This window comes from Salmo salar, chromosome ssa28 (genome assembly GCF_905237065.1).
Source record: "Salmo salar chromosome ssa28, Ssal_v3.1, whole genome shotgun sequence".
NCBI lineage: Eukaryota > Metazoa > Chordata > Actinopteri > Salmoniformes > Salmonidae > Salmo > Salmo salar.
In genome coordinates this window covers 5,309,939-5,327,091 of record NC_059469.1, presented here as the reverse complement: position 1 = coordinate 5,327,091, position 17,153 = coordinate 5,309,939, and the positions used below count along the sequence as shown (strand labels likewise).

Below are 17,153 nucleotides of genomic sequence, written 5' to 3'. Positions count from 1 at the left end.
ACCAACCAAGAATTCACAAAATGGGACAAACACCAAATTGAGAGAGAGAGAGAGAGAGAGAGAGAGAGAGAGAGAGAGAGAGAGAGAGAGAGAGAGAGAGAGAGAGAGAGAGAGAGAGAGAGAGAGAGAGAGAGAGAATATCCCAGGTCCATCACCTGTTTCAGGCTGTTTTTATTTTATTTATTTAACCAGGAAGGGCTCATTGAGATTTAAGATAGGCAGCACCAAGTCATTACACCATTACAGACAAACTACAGGTAATCTAGTCAAAAAAAAAAACATAGAATTCACAGGAGTATAACATAATCATAAAACATTGACAGGTCAAGAAATCAGTCTCAAAATTCTTCATCGATGATTTAAAAACACCAATCGGGACAAGTTCTTCCAGTTTAAAAGAACTTTGTAAGGCATTCCAAGCCGACGGCTCAGAGTACTTAAAATCCTTTTGTACCAAATTCAGTTTGGTATCTTTCCTCATTTAATGACACATAAACACCCATACACGTGCGTGCGTGTGCACACACACATTCAAACACATCTTCATCCCCACACACCAAACTCCAAAGAAGAGTAGGATTGTACTTTTACACATTTTGCATTTTTAAAGAACACATGCTCACATTAACACGAGCAATTCATGTAATCTGGAGGATTAGTCACCCTCTATGTGCGCTCTGAAAGGAAAAGGCTTGGCTAGCTATCCTGGTGTGTTAACATGGTAGGTCGGCACCACGGGACACAGACCCCCACCATGCACCACAGTCCGCGGGCACCAAAGAGCAGTGTCTACTGTGTAGCGCTCCCCCCCACTCACTCGGCTTCAGATTAGAGCGGAGTGAGATTTGTTTGTGAGCAGAACAGAAGACAGCCCTCCAGTTTAGTATCAGTTTCATACAGCACAGCCTCATGCATATTTAATGCGTCACTGAGTGGAGCTCAGCTTCGGCGCTGTGAAAATGGGATCGCAGCGAGTCCAATCTCTCTCTTCTACCTAGACAGATCCAGCCTCACAGGGATGCGTGGGCCGTTTTACTCATATGTACCTGCCTGTGGGTGCGCTCCAGATTTAGTGTGTGTGTGTGTGTGTGCGTGCGTGCGTGCGTGTGTGAGAGCACGTGAGTGCATATGGGTATGAATTTGCGTGTAAGTGAGTGTGTGCATGTGCGAGTGGATGAGCGAGAGGACAGTGTGTGTCTGTGTATGATTCCGTGATTAAAGATTGCCATTAAGGAAAGAGCAAGATGAAGCTGACTCTTCATTCATTTTTAAACAGCCTCCAGAGACCTCGTCGTGGAGCACTCGCATTTATCTCCACAAGACAAATTCCCAAACCTTACTGGGGAACAGAGGCCAGCACATTACAGATACACTGTGGACAAAACATTAAGACCACCTTCCTAAAATTGAGTTGCTCTCCCCCCAGAAAACCTTACTTCAGAACAGCCTCAATTCATTGGGGCATAGACTCTACAAGGTGTCAAAAACATTCCACAGGGATGCTGGCCCATGTTGACTCCAATACTTCCCACAGTTGTGTCAAGTTGGCTGGATGTCTGTTGGGTGGTGGACCATTCTTGATACACACAGGAAACAGTTGAGCGTGAAAAACTCAGCAGCGTTGCAGTTCTTGACACAAACCGGTGCACCTGGCACCAACTACCATATCCCGTGCAACGCAATCCATGTCTCAATTGTCTCAAGGCTTAAAAAGTATTATTTTAATTATCTCACCTTCATCTACGCTGATTGAAGTGGATTTAACAACTGGTATCAATAAGGGATCATAGTTTCCAACTGGATTCACCTGGTCAGTCTAATGTTTTGTACACTCAGTGCATACTTCCATTCATTTCTTTAACTGGTAACGGGCTACCTTCAGAAGAGTCTTGTCAGGCGTCTTAGAGAAAAATGTGTTTGTGAGAGTCTCATCTTTCCATAGACGGGTTATATTAGTGTGTAGCACAAACAGTTCTGACGCTACAGACAGAAGTTGGCAGATCGGCAGTGCCGACTTCAGACGAGTTCCGTGACGATTGTGGGGGTCGTAGAGCAAAACAGAGCACACCATAATGTTCTGCACACTCAGTGTACATTTCCAGGAATAACGTTTACCAATTCTACGAGATTCAGCTCAGTACCCAGCACACTATTGGAGAAAACAATGTGATTCTTATATTCCAGTGCCAGGCTTAAGCACAACACACCCAAAATGCTAAAGTGTGAAGATCCATTTTGTGCTCACTCACTGACTGAGCTACCTCACATGATTACTAAGATGACTGCACTCAGAAACCACAAGCAGTCAGCCATGACCACACTGTCTGCACCCACACAAACATACAGAAATAAGGCTACACACCCACACACAAATAAACACGCGTAAACTCACGTCTCCTCCACACTTTTTTGCCTTCAGGTATCAATTGCTTAATAATGCCATCGATCCACATTGTTACTAATACATGGTCACTGCCATAATAATAGTTGGAAAGCAAGCAGAAATGTGATCCCTGTGGATGATATACAGTCTTGAAAAGTGCTTTGCAAATTAGCGACTCCTTGATGCATCCTAAAGCAGATATGATACAGTAATCATGTATGTCTCTCAGGAGTAGATGCAGCGTGAGAGAGGCAAAGTAAAAAATGAAGAAAAAAAAAAAGAGAGAGAGAGAGAGAGAGAGAGAGAGAGAGAGAGACCAACCAGTGCATGCAGCAGAAAGAAAGAAGAAGCAGAGCTCTGGCGGAAAGAGGAAATATTGATCCCAAATTTAATTGGCTCCCCACCATCAGTGAGCAGCAGCCTTATGCCCACAGGCTGGTAAATAAACCCTCCAATCTGGCAACCGCTAGCTCTCAATATGCAGTGTTCTCCATTTATAATACATCATGTTATTTTCATTTTAAATACAAGTATGTTCTTTAAACTGCAACAGAAATGTGTTTTCAAAGTAGCCTTGACTTCTTTGTGCATAACAGTATGAAAGCCTGGTTTTCAAACGTGAAATGCCTCTTGGGCTTCTTTATTTGCGTTTTCAAAGAAAATCTACTTTAGGGACAATAAATTGTATTTGATAAATGCACGCAAGCGGAAACAAGAGATCCAGCCATCATGAAGTCTCATTTCTGTGTAAGTAAGACCTTCTGGTCATGTCATTTTTAGTTCTCTCTACCCTCTCTCTCTGTCTTTTTCTCCCTCTTTCCCCAAAGGTGCAATAACAGTTGAGGTTCATGATGTTCTGAGAGATAACAGAGATGTTCATCTACCTTCTGAGTATTCTCTGCCTCACCACTACTGTTAAAATAATCATGCCCTTCGAATCGTGCAGAAATCACATTTCTTCATGTACGTTTACCAGCTCTTGGATCTAGAACAACAATACTGAGAAAAATCTCCAGTGTTCTGATTCGAAACCCTGTATCCAAGCCATTGTCTGCATCCCAAATGGCAGTATATTCCCTATTTAGTGCACTACTTTTGACCAAGGCCCATTGGGAATAGGGTGCCATTTGCAACAAAGACATTTTTCATAATGTACTTGGAAGTAATCCCAATGCCTACTTCTTTGGCACACTGATAATTCAGTAGTTGCTAATTGTTAGAGGTGCGATTCACACATCATGCTCACACGTTATCAAACACCTGTTGCTCACAGATAGCAACAGGAGAGAACGCTGTGCCTGTGTGTCATCTGCTTAGTCTAGTGTACTACAGTCACTAAAACGTCTGAGCTGTATTGAACCCTGTAGTGCTAGAAAGAGACAGTGCCAAAATTCAGAAAGGGAAATGATAGATGTAATAAAAGGCTTCCATAAAATGTTATTGGATCGTCTCCCATCTCTACCAGTCGGATTTGGCTTTATTCACTGTGTTGATGGTGGATAAAAACACATCTAATATCCCAGTGCTGAGGATGTGGCCGGCCAGCTAAACTGTTTCTCATGTTCTGTACACAACATATAAATACTACAATAGCATACCATAGAATCCATACAGACATTACACAACCACTCGTTGAGAGGGTAAATATTACCACTATGTTATTACCTGGGGTTAGAACAAAACAGGCAAAGCTGAAATAACAGCTAAGAACAACCTGCCTGCCTTGCTGCATCAACCCTAATGGCTATGGCTATGTCACCATGAATGAAAAAGTAATTATCTTTCCCCAGAACAGGGCTGCTGTGGGCTGGGAAGGACAGCATGAGGACCAGGGGATAGGAGGGTTGGTCCTCCCCTGATCACCCAGGCACAGTCTCAAAGATCAATCAGGAATGCATCACTGCTAAGCAACACAATAGCACTGCATGGCAGGCGTCACGCTAAGAAAGCTGCTCATATAGGCTGTGCCTTCTACTGGTTTGGTATGCACTGGATGGCCGTCCACACGCATGTATAAACACACAGTCACACGTACAGACTAGACGCATGCTCATACTCTCTCTTTCTCTGTCTCTCTCTGTCACTCTCTCTGGCTGTCTCTCTCTCTCTGTCACTCTCTAGCTGTCTCTGTCACTCTCTCTGGCTGTCTCTCTCTGTCTCTCTCTCTCTGGCTGTCTCTCTCTCTGGCTGTCTCTCTCTCTGTCTTGCTCACACGTACGCACGAACAGACTCGCTCACTCACAGACACACACACATTCCTATGTGAGACCGGCTGGAGCCCTGACGAGGCGATAGGGGAGGCAGCTCTTTCATTAGCGGAGTGGCACGGCTGATTAAGTGTTCCCCAGCCCACATGCCTGGTTGGCCTAATCGATGATTGGTAATTGGACCTGTAGGGAGGCGACCACTGAGGCGACCAATGAGGGAGAAAGGAAGGCCCTCTGGTGTGAAATGAAACAAATGACCACCAGAGAGGAGGGTTGGTTGGTTGGTTGAGGATGACCACTCACGTCAATGGCTCCTAGAACTGAACTCCCCATCCTCTCTGTCTATAGGCCTACTAGGCTGCTACTGTTTCAACACATCAAAGTCTTTGGGCTGTTTTGGTTCACAATGACCACAGATGCTAAACGGGCCTTTAAGGTTTGGTTTTTGACAGGGTACCAAGGACGAGCAGTGGCGATTTACAGGTCCAATAGAAAGGAGATCCATATACAGTTACTATGTGCAGTTACATTGTATGTTCTCATGGAAAGGGTTCGTCAATTAGTTACAAGTGACAGAAGTGTGAGACATTGTGTAAAAAGCTATTCAAATAGCCTCCTCACCTCAGTGTAGAATGGATAAAGTGGTTATTTACTCACGTAAGTGGAGAATTTGGAAATGAGACAGAATATGCACAGTCCAAGATTATGATCAAATTGGAAGGGTTGGAATGGTAAACATTTTACGTGATAGCCAGACATGTTCTGTACCCACATAGTCTATGGGCCACCCCTCCTTCAGTGACCATAGCCTAATCTGATAATAATTTACAGTAGGCTACTGTAAGATCCATAATTACCTTCATGAAGCCTATAGATTGGGTGTCGCAAAATAACAGTAAGCCTTCAGGTCATGTCCATAGTTTAGTAGGCCTTACGTTTTCATATTCTATGGGAACTTGACTTTGAACGGTTTTCTAAAACTTTCCTCATCATGAAACATAACTCTGAAATATCAAGAAGACGTATCAGGGTGACTGATCTTTATCGATTATGTGGTCTACTTCTGTCTGTGCCTAGGATGATGGAAAGGGCTCGCTAGCACTGACAAAATGAGGCTATTAATGAAGTGGGCTCATAGAGAATGATAGAGGCTTCTAGTGGCCAAAGGGCAGTATTAACATAGGGAGTGCCATTGAGGGTTTCCACCATTTTAATGAAGTAAACTGGGTGGGCCTTCCAACTAAGGGGCCAGTGTTCCCGGCCTAAAAACACAGTTGACTGCTCCTACAGTTTTGCTTCGGTACTGCAGTTTAACTGACGCCCGGCCCAGAAAGGTAATTTCTATAGACGGCCACACAGAGAAGTCCAATTTTAAAAAACCTAATAAGACACTTTACTCATCACCTTTGTCCACAAAACATCCATTGAATTATTATAATAACTGTCGCTGAGGCCAATTTTTTCCCCAACACTCACAGCCGAAGATATTAACATTTTATATTCCTCCAATGTCTGCCATGTTTTTGGAAGACGTGATGACGTTGTCGCTGCTCGCGCTGCTCCCTGAATGCTAGTGCACATGTAATTTTGGTCCGTATAAACCGAATGCAACCCAGATATAGAAGGTCCATAAATTGGCGTATGAGAAGATTAGTAGATTACCTTGAAAACAACGGTCGACATCTTCGGCGCAGTCTCCAGTTCGTATTATACCTCACTGCTTCCAACTTCATTGGGTGATCCCTCCTGGTGACCCTGTTGAAATCATGTCCAACCGGGTCATCAGGGGGGATCAGTCAATCTTGAAGAAGAAAATTGACTACTTCAAAATAGAGATTGCCTTAATGGCGTGGCCGATGTGGTCACAGACGCTATAATGGCACAGATACAAAGATGGCTCCTCTATCTATCTCTATAAGTGGGCCCCGGATTATAGACAGAATCCAATTTACAACATTCTGACCCTATACAAATGATCAGGTAATAGCCTGGCTAGTTTATATTTTATAAAGGTGCCATGTAACCAACGTTCCTTCTAAACTGTGCACGTGTGCGGCTGTGCATTTCCTCCAGGACTGCGCCACAGAAGAAATGCCATGCCGCGCAGAGAGGCAAGATATTGAGTTCGCCCCATTAGTTTGCACTATCAACGTTTTTCAGTGATCGAATCAACACTATATCAGCCCCTTTTCAATGCAACAAGCCAAAACAAATCTAACTTTGCAAGACTGACTCTGTGATTTTGTTGTAGGTAGAGCCAGAGCTCAACAGAGTAGAATTCTATTGGCCGGGACAGAGCACCAGCGGTTTTTCAATCACCCATGAGTGAATGCACTTTTCAGATCAGATCAGAGCCTTGCATGTGCACATTTGCTGATATTCTTTGCAATTTAGCAATTTATTAGCCCAGTTATAGATAAGTATAGTTCAGCAATGGGGAGTTACTGCTTCCTGCAAGGGCACAAAAGGTGTAGGCTACATTTCAAGCTGTCTTTGAAAAGCCAGTCAGGTAAAAAGATTCTAGCTGTGTTCGAATACCCATACTAACATAATGTGTACTACATACTTAATGAGTATATACTACATACTATATACGATTAGTTCATTTTAGTATACTGTAAACGAAATGTATCGTTTCAGTTGAGCGTACTAGAAATGTGATTGTCTACAGGAAGTTGATGCTGTTGCTATGCAACCTCTTGCTAGCTTGTTAGCATAACAAATGTCTAGCTAAACATTTTACGATTTTGAGTGTGTTCGTCAACTAAATCTGGAGTGCCAGTGTGCGCTCTGGACGTTTGTAAATCCAGAACGTTGACAGATTGTCCATTCGTAAATTCAGAGTGCACACTGGACACTCTGGCCGAGGAGTAGGGTTGATCCTGTAGTCTATCACAGTGCCATCCGTTTGTCAACAAAGCCCCATATACCACCCACCACTGCGACATGTTTGCTCTCGTTGGCTGGCCCTCACTTCATATTAGTCGCCAAACCCAATGGCTCCAGGTCATCTATAAGTCTTTGCTAGGTAAAGCCCCGCCTTATCTCAGCTCACTGGTCACCATAGCAGCACCCACACTGGTCACCCCCAAAGCCAACTCCTCCTTTGGCCACCTTTCCTTACAGTTCTCTGCTGCCAATGACTGGAACGAATTGCAAAAATCACTGAAGCTGGAGACATATCTCCCTCACTAATTTTAAGCATCAGCTGTCAGAGCAGCTTACCGATCATTGCACCTGTACATAGCCCATCTGTAAACAGCCCACCCAACTACCTCATCCCCATGTTGTTATTATTATAATGTTTTTGCTCCTTTGCACCCCAGTATCTCTACTTGCACATTCACCTTCTGCACATGTATCACTCCAGTGTTTAATTGTTAAATTGTAATTATTTTGCCACTATGGCCTATTTATTGCCTTACGTCGCTAATCTTACTACATTTGCACACACTGTATGTAGACTTTTCTATTGTGTATTTACTGTATGCTTGTTTATCCCATATGTAACTGTGTTGTTTGTGTCGCACTGCTTTGCTCTATCTTGGCCAGGTCGCAGTTGTAAATGAGAACTTGTTCTCAACTGGCCTACCTGGTTAAATAAAGGTGAAATAAAAATAAAATAAATAAAAAATCTGAGCCTTCAACGATAGTCAAGCACCCAAGCTAACTGGCTAACGTTGGCTAGCAACTTCCAGACACAAACGAGAGAAATCCTCACTCTGACCATTTTACTCGCCCTAGCAGATCTGGTTAGGCTGTTTTCATGTTATCCAGAGGGTTGGTGACTGTAACTGTGCTGCTGGCAACACTTTAATTACGCCTTTTTTTGCCGACGTTTACACCGGCCATATTCAACGGGTGTTGAGCGTTTGTAAATGCATGTTATTCTGCGCGAAAATGCTCTGAAATCCGAGTAGATTAACAATGTCCATTGAAACACACAACGACTATATCACTTAGCTAAGAATGATGTGAATAATCAAGTCAATAAACGTTGGGTAGATAGATAGCAGATAGTTAACATACTGCCTGGCAAGTTCGATGTAGTTGTAGCCAACTAACGATAGGTAACTAGCTAACACACCGGTACATACACAAGTAGCACAAAACGTTCCTGGAACCTAAGCCAATGTTGGACTAGGTTGGGAAAGGTTGTATATTGGTGTTGCAAAAACAAACGTTGTAACAACGTTCTCTCAACATTCCTAGGGTTGCCAATTGGTTGAGATTTGGTACTGTTGGACACTTATGAAAGGGAACTCTTGGCCAACGTTTCTAAACATTGTCAGGCGGTTTCAAAATGAACGTTTAAAAATAAATGTATTTCAAACCTATTCCAAAGTAGCCAATAGGTTGGGATTTGGTACTGTTTGACACGTACAAGAAGGAACTCTTGGCCAACGTTTATAAACATTGTCACTAGGTTTCAAAATGAACTTTTGCTTGCACTCCCATTGCCATAAAAACGCACAGTTCCGCTTGAGTGCAGACAAGACGCTCTTTTCTTACTGCCCGTGAAGTGAATTCCCTGCATTAACGTCGTCGGGTCACTTGGTAATTTGTATATGTGATAACATGTGACGTTAGCTTTTCATTATGCAATCAGTGTTGATGTTAAATTATTAAACAACTGAATGCCTGGAGTTAGCTAGCTAACGTTTAGTTAAGTTAGTTAACATTTCAGTACAAGGTAACGTTAGCTAACCTAACTCGGTTGACTCACTTAACATAACGTTAACATTAGCTAAATTGACTAACGTTAGAGTAAACAAGGCTTATTAACACTATCTAGCTTTACCATTCTGCTAGTTAACCAGCCAGCTGACCAGACGAAACATTACGTTACCCCCTTGCCTTGTGTTCTTCGGATCATAATTCTCCTTTGGTTGTATTGGTTACTGCTGCTGCTTCGGATTTCTCAAGCCAAGCCCAGGGTGTGTTCGCTGACACAGATGTGTCAATGTAACTTAGATCAAGTCACCTTGCATTGAAATAAAAAGTACATGTTACTAGTCCAATGATGAGTTTTAACACTCAGTTACTTTGTTTCAGACCACACCACCTGAAATAATAGAGAGAGACAGAAGCCCAAGAAAGAGAAGGAGCACAAGCACGGAGTCCAGGGAAATAGTAATGTAATTAGTTGTTAATCCAGTTATAGTTCATCAATAGTTAGTAATTAACAGTTGTATTTCCTTGTTGGTTAAATAAATAAAAGGTTATGTATTATAGTCCCCTTTCAGTCATGTAAATAGTTACCAATCCAAACATAGTTAATCAAGAGTTAGTAATTAACAGTTTTATATTGTATTTTGTATTTCCTTGTTAGTTAAAAAAAATAAAACTATATAGCTGAAATTTCCTGTCTTTATTAGTTGAAGCCATCATCGCATATAACACCTATTACCAACGTTAACCAACGTTTGTTAAACATTGACGAACGTTGGACGTTTGAAACCCAACCAACGTTGTAAAATACACCTATTATAAATGTTCATTAACATTTAAAAAGGAACTAATAGCCAACGTTGTAAATTACACTAATACCAACGTTTACCAAACGTTGATGACACCTATGACAAACCTACACTTTAACCAAAACCGAACATTTATCTGAATGCATTCAGAATGTTTAGACAACCAATCCAACACCTAAAAAAAAACGTTTATAAAACCTGTTTTTGCTACCTGGGTACTGCTATAATGCTATGCGGTTCGTAACGTAAATTATTTCTTTATTACATTGCTCAACATTTTGTTAAAATGTATCATAATTAGTTAGAGCAACGAATTTGTATCCGCTCTCTTCAGACTTCAGTTGCATATTTTCCGACATTTTCTTCAAATCTGAAACCGTTGTGAAGCCACGCCCATTTATGAAGAATTGCAGTACGGGCTCTAAAAGTACGACATCCGCGAAATTTTGGCATACTATATCCATACTATACCCAAATCACGTCACAAATAGTACGGTTAGTGTGGTTAGTATGAATATTCGAACACAGTTTCTGTCTTAAAGGGCCACTGTTATATTTTGAGACTGGCGTGAATGTGAAAATAAGCCAATATGCAGAGGGGTAGCCTACATTGTCTAATTCTCTGTATGGTAAATAATAATTAATTGTATTTTGTAAAGTGGCATCTTGCATCATACAACACAATACCGTACAATTTGCAGTCATCTACTTGGCCCATGGTGTTACAGACCAAGTAAAAAAGTATGAATTAATATCAAGCCCATGCAATGTATTGTACACCACTTATAGACTACTGAAGGCTATATCATATAAATCAAAAGCTATGTCGATGTGACAATGTTATGGAATTTGCTCCATTAGTTTTGTTGGTAGGCCTCAAATAGCCACAATAGCCTATTGACTACTGTCTAAAACTGTATGGGTACAGCTTCAGTGTTCACTGACGAGCGGAGGAAGTTGCACAAAATTCTCACAATGCTCAAGTTTCCGCTCACTAGATCTAAAATTTGCTCAGTTGCCCCCATAATTTGAGGGAACATTGCATATAACCTCTCCTGTAGACAGCAACGACAATGGGTTCTGTTTCCTCTGCTATTATGAACTACATTTTTGTCCAATAAGCCTAGATGAATGTTCCCTTATTCTTCTCCCAGTAAAATACTAATTTGTCTGAAGATTAGGCTAATTTGTGAAAATGAAACATGAGTTTTAAAAATATAGTGACGTTTTAATTATTCTTTGCTAAAAGCAGTGGATTATTAGCCTGCTCTATCATGAATAATCAAATCATCATCACCAAATAATTTTTCAGACTCTTGATCCGTTTTAATCCAATAGGAAAGGAATACATTTCCTCAAATCAATTGTTTGTCTTGGCCTATTCAAATTCATATTTTGGGATTAAATCGAGTAGAGTTTGACAATTTACGGTTAAATCATTTGCTCATTAGAATGCGCTTGTTTTATTAGATCTACTTTACTCGACGCACCGACCAAGTTAAAGATTTCTAACAAGCGTGTGCCTCTCCTTTCAATTTTGCTCGTGCGTCCGGTTTGCGTCTTATGTCGTCGATGGCAAACACTGAAAAGAAAAAAAATGCCCGTTTTACCCTCCACCTTTAATCCCGTCAGTGAAATTTGGTCTCGTTTCTTCTTGTCTTGCTCTGACAGGCATGCATGCACCCCAATTTACCCTCGTGGCGGGGGGTTCTAATCTACCCATCCGGCAGGGTTTGATCGCAGGCCCGTGTCCTCGGTTCAATGAGACGCTTCATTAATTTTAATATGCGGAGTGTGCCAACAACTGTCAGGACCTCCTAGGCCTATACCCAACCTCACCACGTGTTACTGAAGCTCTCCAACTCGCAGACCAGTCTTCAATATATGTGTAGCCTATTATTGGTTTATTTACTGTTTTTTGGAGAAGCTGTGGTATGAAAAGCGTGGGTCACCGCAGTTACAATGTGCGCGGAGAAAACGGGTCACATTTCTTTAGTAGCACCGCTAAATGGATTAGTTTAAGCACTGCGTGTGTGGCAAGTCAATTAGCCTGCTGTTAATGTCGCTTTTTAGACACATTTATTTATAATTATTTCACCCAAGGTTTTCCTCTCTTCTGTGAGCGTGAGGCTAGACCCTTGATTTCAAATATCAGGCCTACAAATCACTTTGTGAAGATATGAAGTTATTGTATTTGTAGTCAGGATATCTCACAAAGGCCAATATTATTTGATACAATTTATATTTTTCCATGGTTGCAATTATCAAAAAAGGTATGTTTTGACAGTTATTTTTTGCAGAAATAACAAGACATTCATAGCCTATGCTATGCCATTAGCCTAAATCTTAATAAAATAATGAATAGACAACGAACTCTAAAAGTGGCCTGATCGCACTCCTCCCCAGAGCCAAGCCACATGCACCCAGTAATCACTCAAATGGACCTAATCCACTTTTGATGAACTTGGTTAATAGACTTCCTGCTGACATTATCAAAGGGATCCAACTCTATTCATTACGTGCACACGACCCTCGCCACGCCCATAGCATCCTCACAAGCTCTGGCGTTTGTCAATAAATGCACCCCTCACACTCAAAACTTTAAGGGACGGGTCTAGAAATTCAGTTACACGTCTGCACCGTTGAATCTATACCCTATTCAGGACAATGCCACGCCGCAAAAGTCTCTTTGTGCCATTTATCTCCAGAGACGCAGACACTGGTGCGGATTTGAAAGTGCAAGCGCATCGTATAGACGGTCCACATGGAGCTCTTGTGCAGACCAGTTGGATAGAAGAGAGGGCAGAGCGCAGGGGCAAGTGTGACCCGTGCGCTATTGTGGAGCTCAGATTGCCAGGGCTCAGATACATTGAGCAGGACCGGAGCACCATCGATAGAGCGCAAAGGCGTCGCCGTATGGCTGCAAACTCCCGCGAGAGGAGGAGGATGCTCGGGCTCAATGTCGCATTCGACCGCCTCAGGAGCGTCATCCCCAACCTGGAGAGCGACAAGAAGCTGTCCAAGTCAGAGACTCTTCAGATGGCGCAGATCTACATCACGACGCTCAGCGAGTTGTTGCAGGACAGGCCCTGCGGCACGGAATTCAGCACCACTGAACTTGAGAGCACCGAGCAAGTGCGCACGGCCCCAACTGGCATGCCAACAGTGAACGATACAGCAGAAGACTCAACTGTTGAGCTACCTGGGCCAGGAACATACGATACCGCATGTAGAGACAGTGGGAAAGTGATACGTGCGCCCTGCGAAGACCAGAAGACAGAGCTTAGAGGGTTTATGAACCTGTGGGAGAGAACTAGTGGCACAAAATAACTGGTTTTGTTTGTGCTTCGTAATTGTTTATTTTTTTTCCCATAAAAAAAACATGTTGATTCGTGTTTGATACCTTATGTAGATTATTTGGCTCAAGTAAAAACACATTAACAATTTGGCATCTGACTTTTTCTCCCCCTCACAGTTCAGTCTACTTTTGCATGTCTGAAAGTTATAGGGGCAGTTTATGCTGCATAAAAGAGCAATAGATTATTCCAAAACATGACACAAAAGTATCAGACACAGATGTACTGAAAGTAGCAATTTTTATTCAAGTTAAAATTATATACAAGTAACCAAAGACATTCTTGAAATTGGTACAAAGAGCATGTTCCTGCATTTGGCTTTTTACACCTTTTTAAATCTGTCTTTCAAATAACAACTGAAAATGCTGTATAAAATAAATTGGATTGGATTCAGAAAAGTAGTCTACCATTTCTAAATTTCCAATATTTACAAAAGTATTTACATTGTTCCATCCATTTCCAGATTTGTGAATAAAGCTCTTGTAAACTTCAGAAGTGTTAATTAAGCTTAAAAAAAAAAATAAAAAAAAAAACGACTGGTGTGGCTCCCGACTACAGCGTACATCAGATTGAAATACAAGAGGCTTAACAGCTTAGAAAGTATTGATGAGGGTGTGTGCATGGAGATGGTTGAAGCGTTAATGTCTGCATGGCTGTGGGTGTGCATGCGCGTAGTAGAAGAGAAACAAAAACATGTCGGAAATATACAAAGGGGAATGAACGCAACTAGGAAATAAATGGGGAAACGTAATCTCCCCAATTCTGTACATCTTAACGCCAAACAGCCCCACGACCGACTAACCTCCGCATTCAAGCTGGGATAAGAGGATTTTACAGTTTTATAGGAGAAAACTATGGGAAACAGCATATAACCAACGAATTAGCTGACGACGTCATGCAGCCGACAGCAGTCCCAATCAAGCCTGAATTGAACAAAACTGAGAACACTGGCCATGAAACAGATTGGTTATATAATGGGCATCACATTATGAAACTCAGAACGGAGTGAGTATGGATACAGAAACCGCTAAACTGAGAGGCTCAGTTCATGAACAACAGCGCTCTTATCAATTCAAGTGCTTAAATTAAAAAGTTTGAAAAGCAAAAAAAAAAAATTATACTTGTAGTCTTTTAGTCCAGTTGATTTTTTGAGAAAAGCTTAAAAAGAAATTGAAGCATTGAAGAGAGGAAGAACATAACTTAATGCCAGACTGGCATGTATTTATTCAGAAACAGAAAACCAACACTGTAATGTGGTCTACAGCCTTTAACAGCTAGCTGAAGCACTGTGGCCATTCAGACCCAATAGTCTCTCCAGTACAGACTAAATTATGTAGTTCTCTCACGTTAGTGAAAACTACAGATGAGGACCATTTCAGGTCTGTCCTTGAACTACTACAATCTCCGAAAGTATCGACTTGGGCAGAGGTGAGGTGCTCACAAAACTAGCAATTCTCTCATCCTCGCCACTCCATGTACTTCGAAACAGAAAGAAAATCTATTTGTTCATTTCTAAACCTTTTTACACCCTCCCCTCAACGACAACGACAGAGGTTTTTAGAACACACACACACACAAAAAAGGAGGACAGTCGTGAAGGCAATAAAAGCGCTTCAGTGCAGTGGGGCCGTTGGGCTCTGGGGGCTTTCAGCATTTCAAAGCGGGCTGAGAGCTTTTGCTTTGCGTTCCTATTCCAGTTGTGTGGGTCACTGCCGAATGCTTTCTATGGATTGAAGGGGGGGGGTCAGGCACACAGGCACTTTGATGACAAATCGGAAGTAAACAGAGGAGGGAGGCAGGGGGAGAGACATCTTTTACAGCAGGCAGAAAAAACTATGGAGGATGTGGCAGATGTAGCAAGAAGGCAACATATCGATTTGGGATACAAGGAGTTTTTATATAAATGCACAACCTGAATAGCACAATTGGGGGTATCGAATAAAGAAAAATGGTCACAAACCAAAAAAAAAAATAAAAAAAAATAAGCATTTAATGAATATCATTCTGAGAATCATAAATTACAACTTCGTGAGGGAACAGAAAGGGGAAAAAAACAGTGTTTGGAACACAGAACGTCTAGAATATAAACGGAAGGTTGTTCTTATTTTCTGTTATCTGCTCCGAGTTCTCCTGTTCCAAACAGACATCATAATAGGAGTGGTGGAATACTGAAACAGTGCTTCAGGCCTCGCGTGTTTGAAGGGAGGCCATCACAGTATGTATAGTGAACGTGGTGTTGACGATGATGAAGATAGGTGGTTGTTATTAGCAGGCTGTGTGTGTGGGTGTGGTGTGTGTGTGTGTGTGTGTCTGGACTTGGGTCTACCAAACTGTCCTGGTCTCTGTGTGAGGCGAGTGGTCAGCCCCCAGTGTGGTCCCTCCCCACAGAGTCAGGTCTCTAACAGTGCTCCAGATAGTCAATGACCCGAGAGATGGACTTCTGCCCTGCGGTGCCCACATCACACTGCGGAGAGAGCGATGAGAGGGAGGGAGGGAAAGAACGATAGAGCAAAGGTCAGTTACCACACACACACTCTCTCCACACAAAATCCCTATTCAGATATAAGGCTACAGGGGCCAGACTGGGATATTAGTCATTAGCCTGTACAAGCTCAATGACACAAAAAGGCCACAATAAAGACCTTTAAGCAGACACTTGTAGGCAGACATTTTATCTAAAATGTGAGAGAACTTACTGTAAGATTCATGAAATTTAGGAACTTCTTGAGCATTTCTGTCATTATTGAGAAATCTCCTTTGGGCAGGTTTTCCCTCACAGTAGTCACATTCATCTGAAAAAGAAGACAATGAATCAAAACAGAATCCTTTGTTAGTTCTACTCACATTTCCAATCTCTGAAGAAATAAAGCACAACAGGCAGATGCATAATGTTGTGTCAGATAACAGTAATTCTAGTGATAAGCGAATGTCCGTATCATCTCAGAGGGAAAACAAGCAGTCACTGTAACCATCAAATCCAAGGTTGGCCGTGTGCAGTAGATTACATGCTGGGTGGCGACGAACAGTGGTGATGCATGTAGAATTGTTGGAGAAATTAAAATAAAATTATTTCCAAATGTTCTGTGGTCAATTCTACATGCATCACCACCCAGCATGTAATCTGCTTTTAAGTACACTCGGCCATCCATTGCTCTGGTGTTCTCTCTTGAAAGCCGTATTCAGGCAAGGCTAAAACTTCTGAAATCATTTAATTGGAACATATCCCGTTTATGGTTTTATTTTAAAATGAGTGGGGCACCCTACTCCCCACATATTTTTGTGTGTTTTATTGGGGAGGACAGTGGTAGAGAGTTAACGTAGGAGAGAGCGCTACAAGAGCAATGAGCTGGATTCGGATCCATACTGGAAGCTGTATGTTTTTCATAGGCAGCTGCTTAGACCGCTAGACCAGGCAGGCCACAACCATTTTGTTTTACAAGACAAACAGAAGTCTGAGGTGTGACCTTCCCGAGTTAAAACACAGAGCCCCTGTCCAGATTAAAACTACAGCCTGGGATCGGTAGAGGTTTATCAGAGCGAGATAATGACCGTGGCACAATCAATCACAACCTAACGGCCCATTGGGAGAGACCGTGAGAGAGAGTCCATTACTAGAGATGCACTAAGCTCTCAAGGCATCATTGAATCGCTAATAACAATCTTCAAAAGAGAAAAAGGCCATTAAAGCAGCAATAAAAATCAACTCCGCTTTTATTTTCCTCTCGAC

General features: G+C 42.0%; 2 protein-coding genes across 4 annotated transcripts in view; one reads left to right on the top strand and one right to left on the bottom strand.

The window, feature by feature from the left end:
- The first annotated feature begins 12,468 nt into the window (after nucleotides 1–12,468).
- LOC106589183 (uncharacterized) lies at nucleotides 12,469–13,519 on the top strand. Its single transcript, XM_014178918.2, has one exon. The coding sequence runs from the start codon at nucleotides 12,738–12,740 to the stop codon at nucleotides 13,398–13,400; it is 663 nt and encodes a 220-aa protein (XP_014034393.2). The 5' UTR covers nucleotides 12,469–12,737; the 3' UTR covers nucleotides 13,401–13,519.
- Nucleotides 13,520–13,649: 130 nt separating this feature from the next.
- LOC106589362 (wings apart-like protein homolog) overlaps nucleotides 13,650–17,153 on the bottom strand; it is a 53,518-nt gene continuing 50,014 nt past the window's right edge. For all 3 annotated transcript variants that reach the window (XM_045710037.1, XM_014179235.2, XM_014179236.2), the window contains 2 exons: nucleotides 16,123–16,218; nucleotides 13,650–15,890 (listed from right to left, as the gene is read on the bottom strand). In XM_045710037.1, the coding sequence (XP_045565993.1) occupies nucleotides 15,825–15,890; nucleotides 16,123–16,218 (162 nt within the window). In that variant the 3' untranslated portion in view covers nucleotides 13,650–15,824. The remainder of the gene's footprint in view (nucleotides 15,891–16,122; nucleotides 16,219–17,153) is intronic.

Excerpts from the sequence above, each read along its gene's own strand:
- LOC106589183 (XM_014178918.2), top strand. The coding sequence starts at position 12,738 with ATGCCACGCCGCAAAAGTCTCTTTGTGCCATTTATCTCCAGAGACGCA.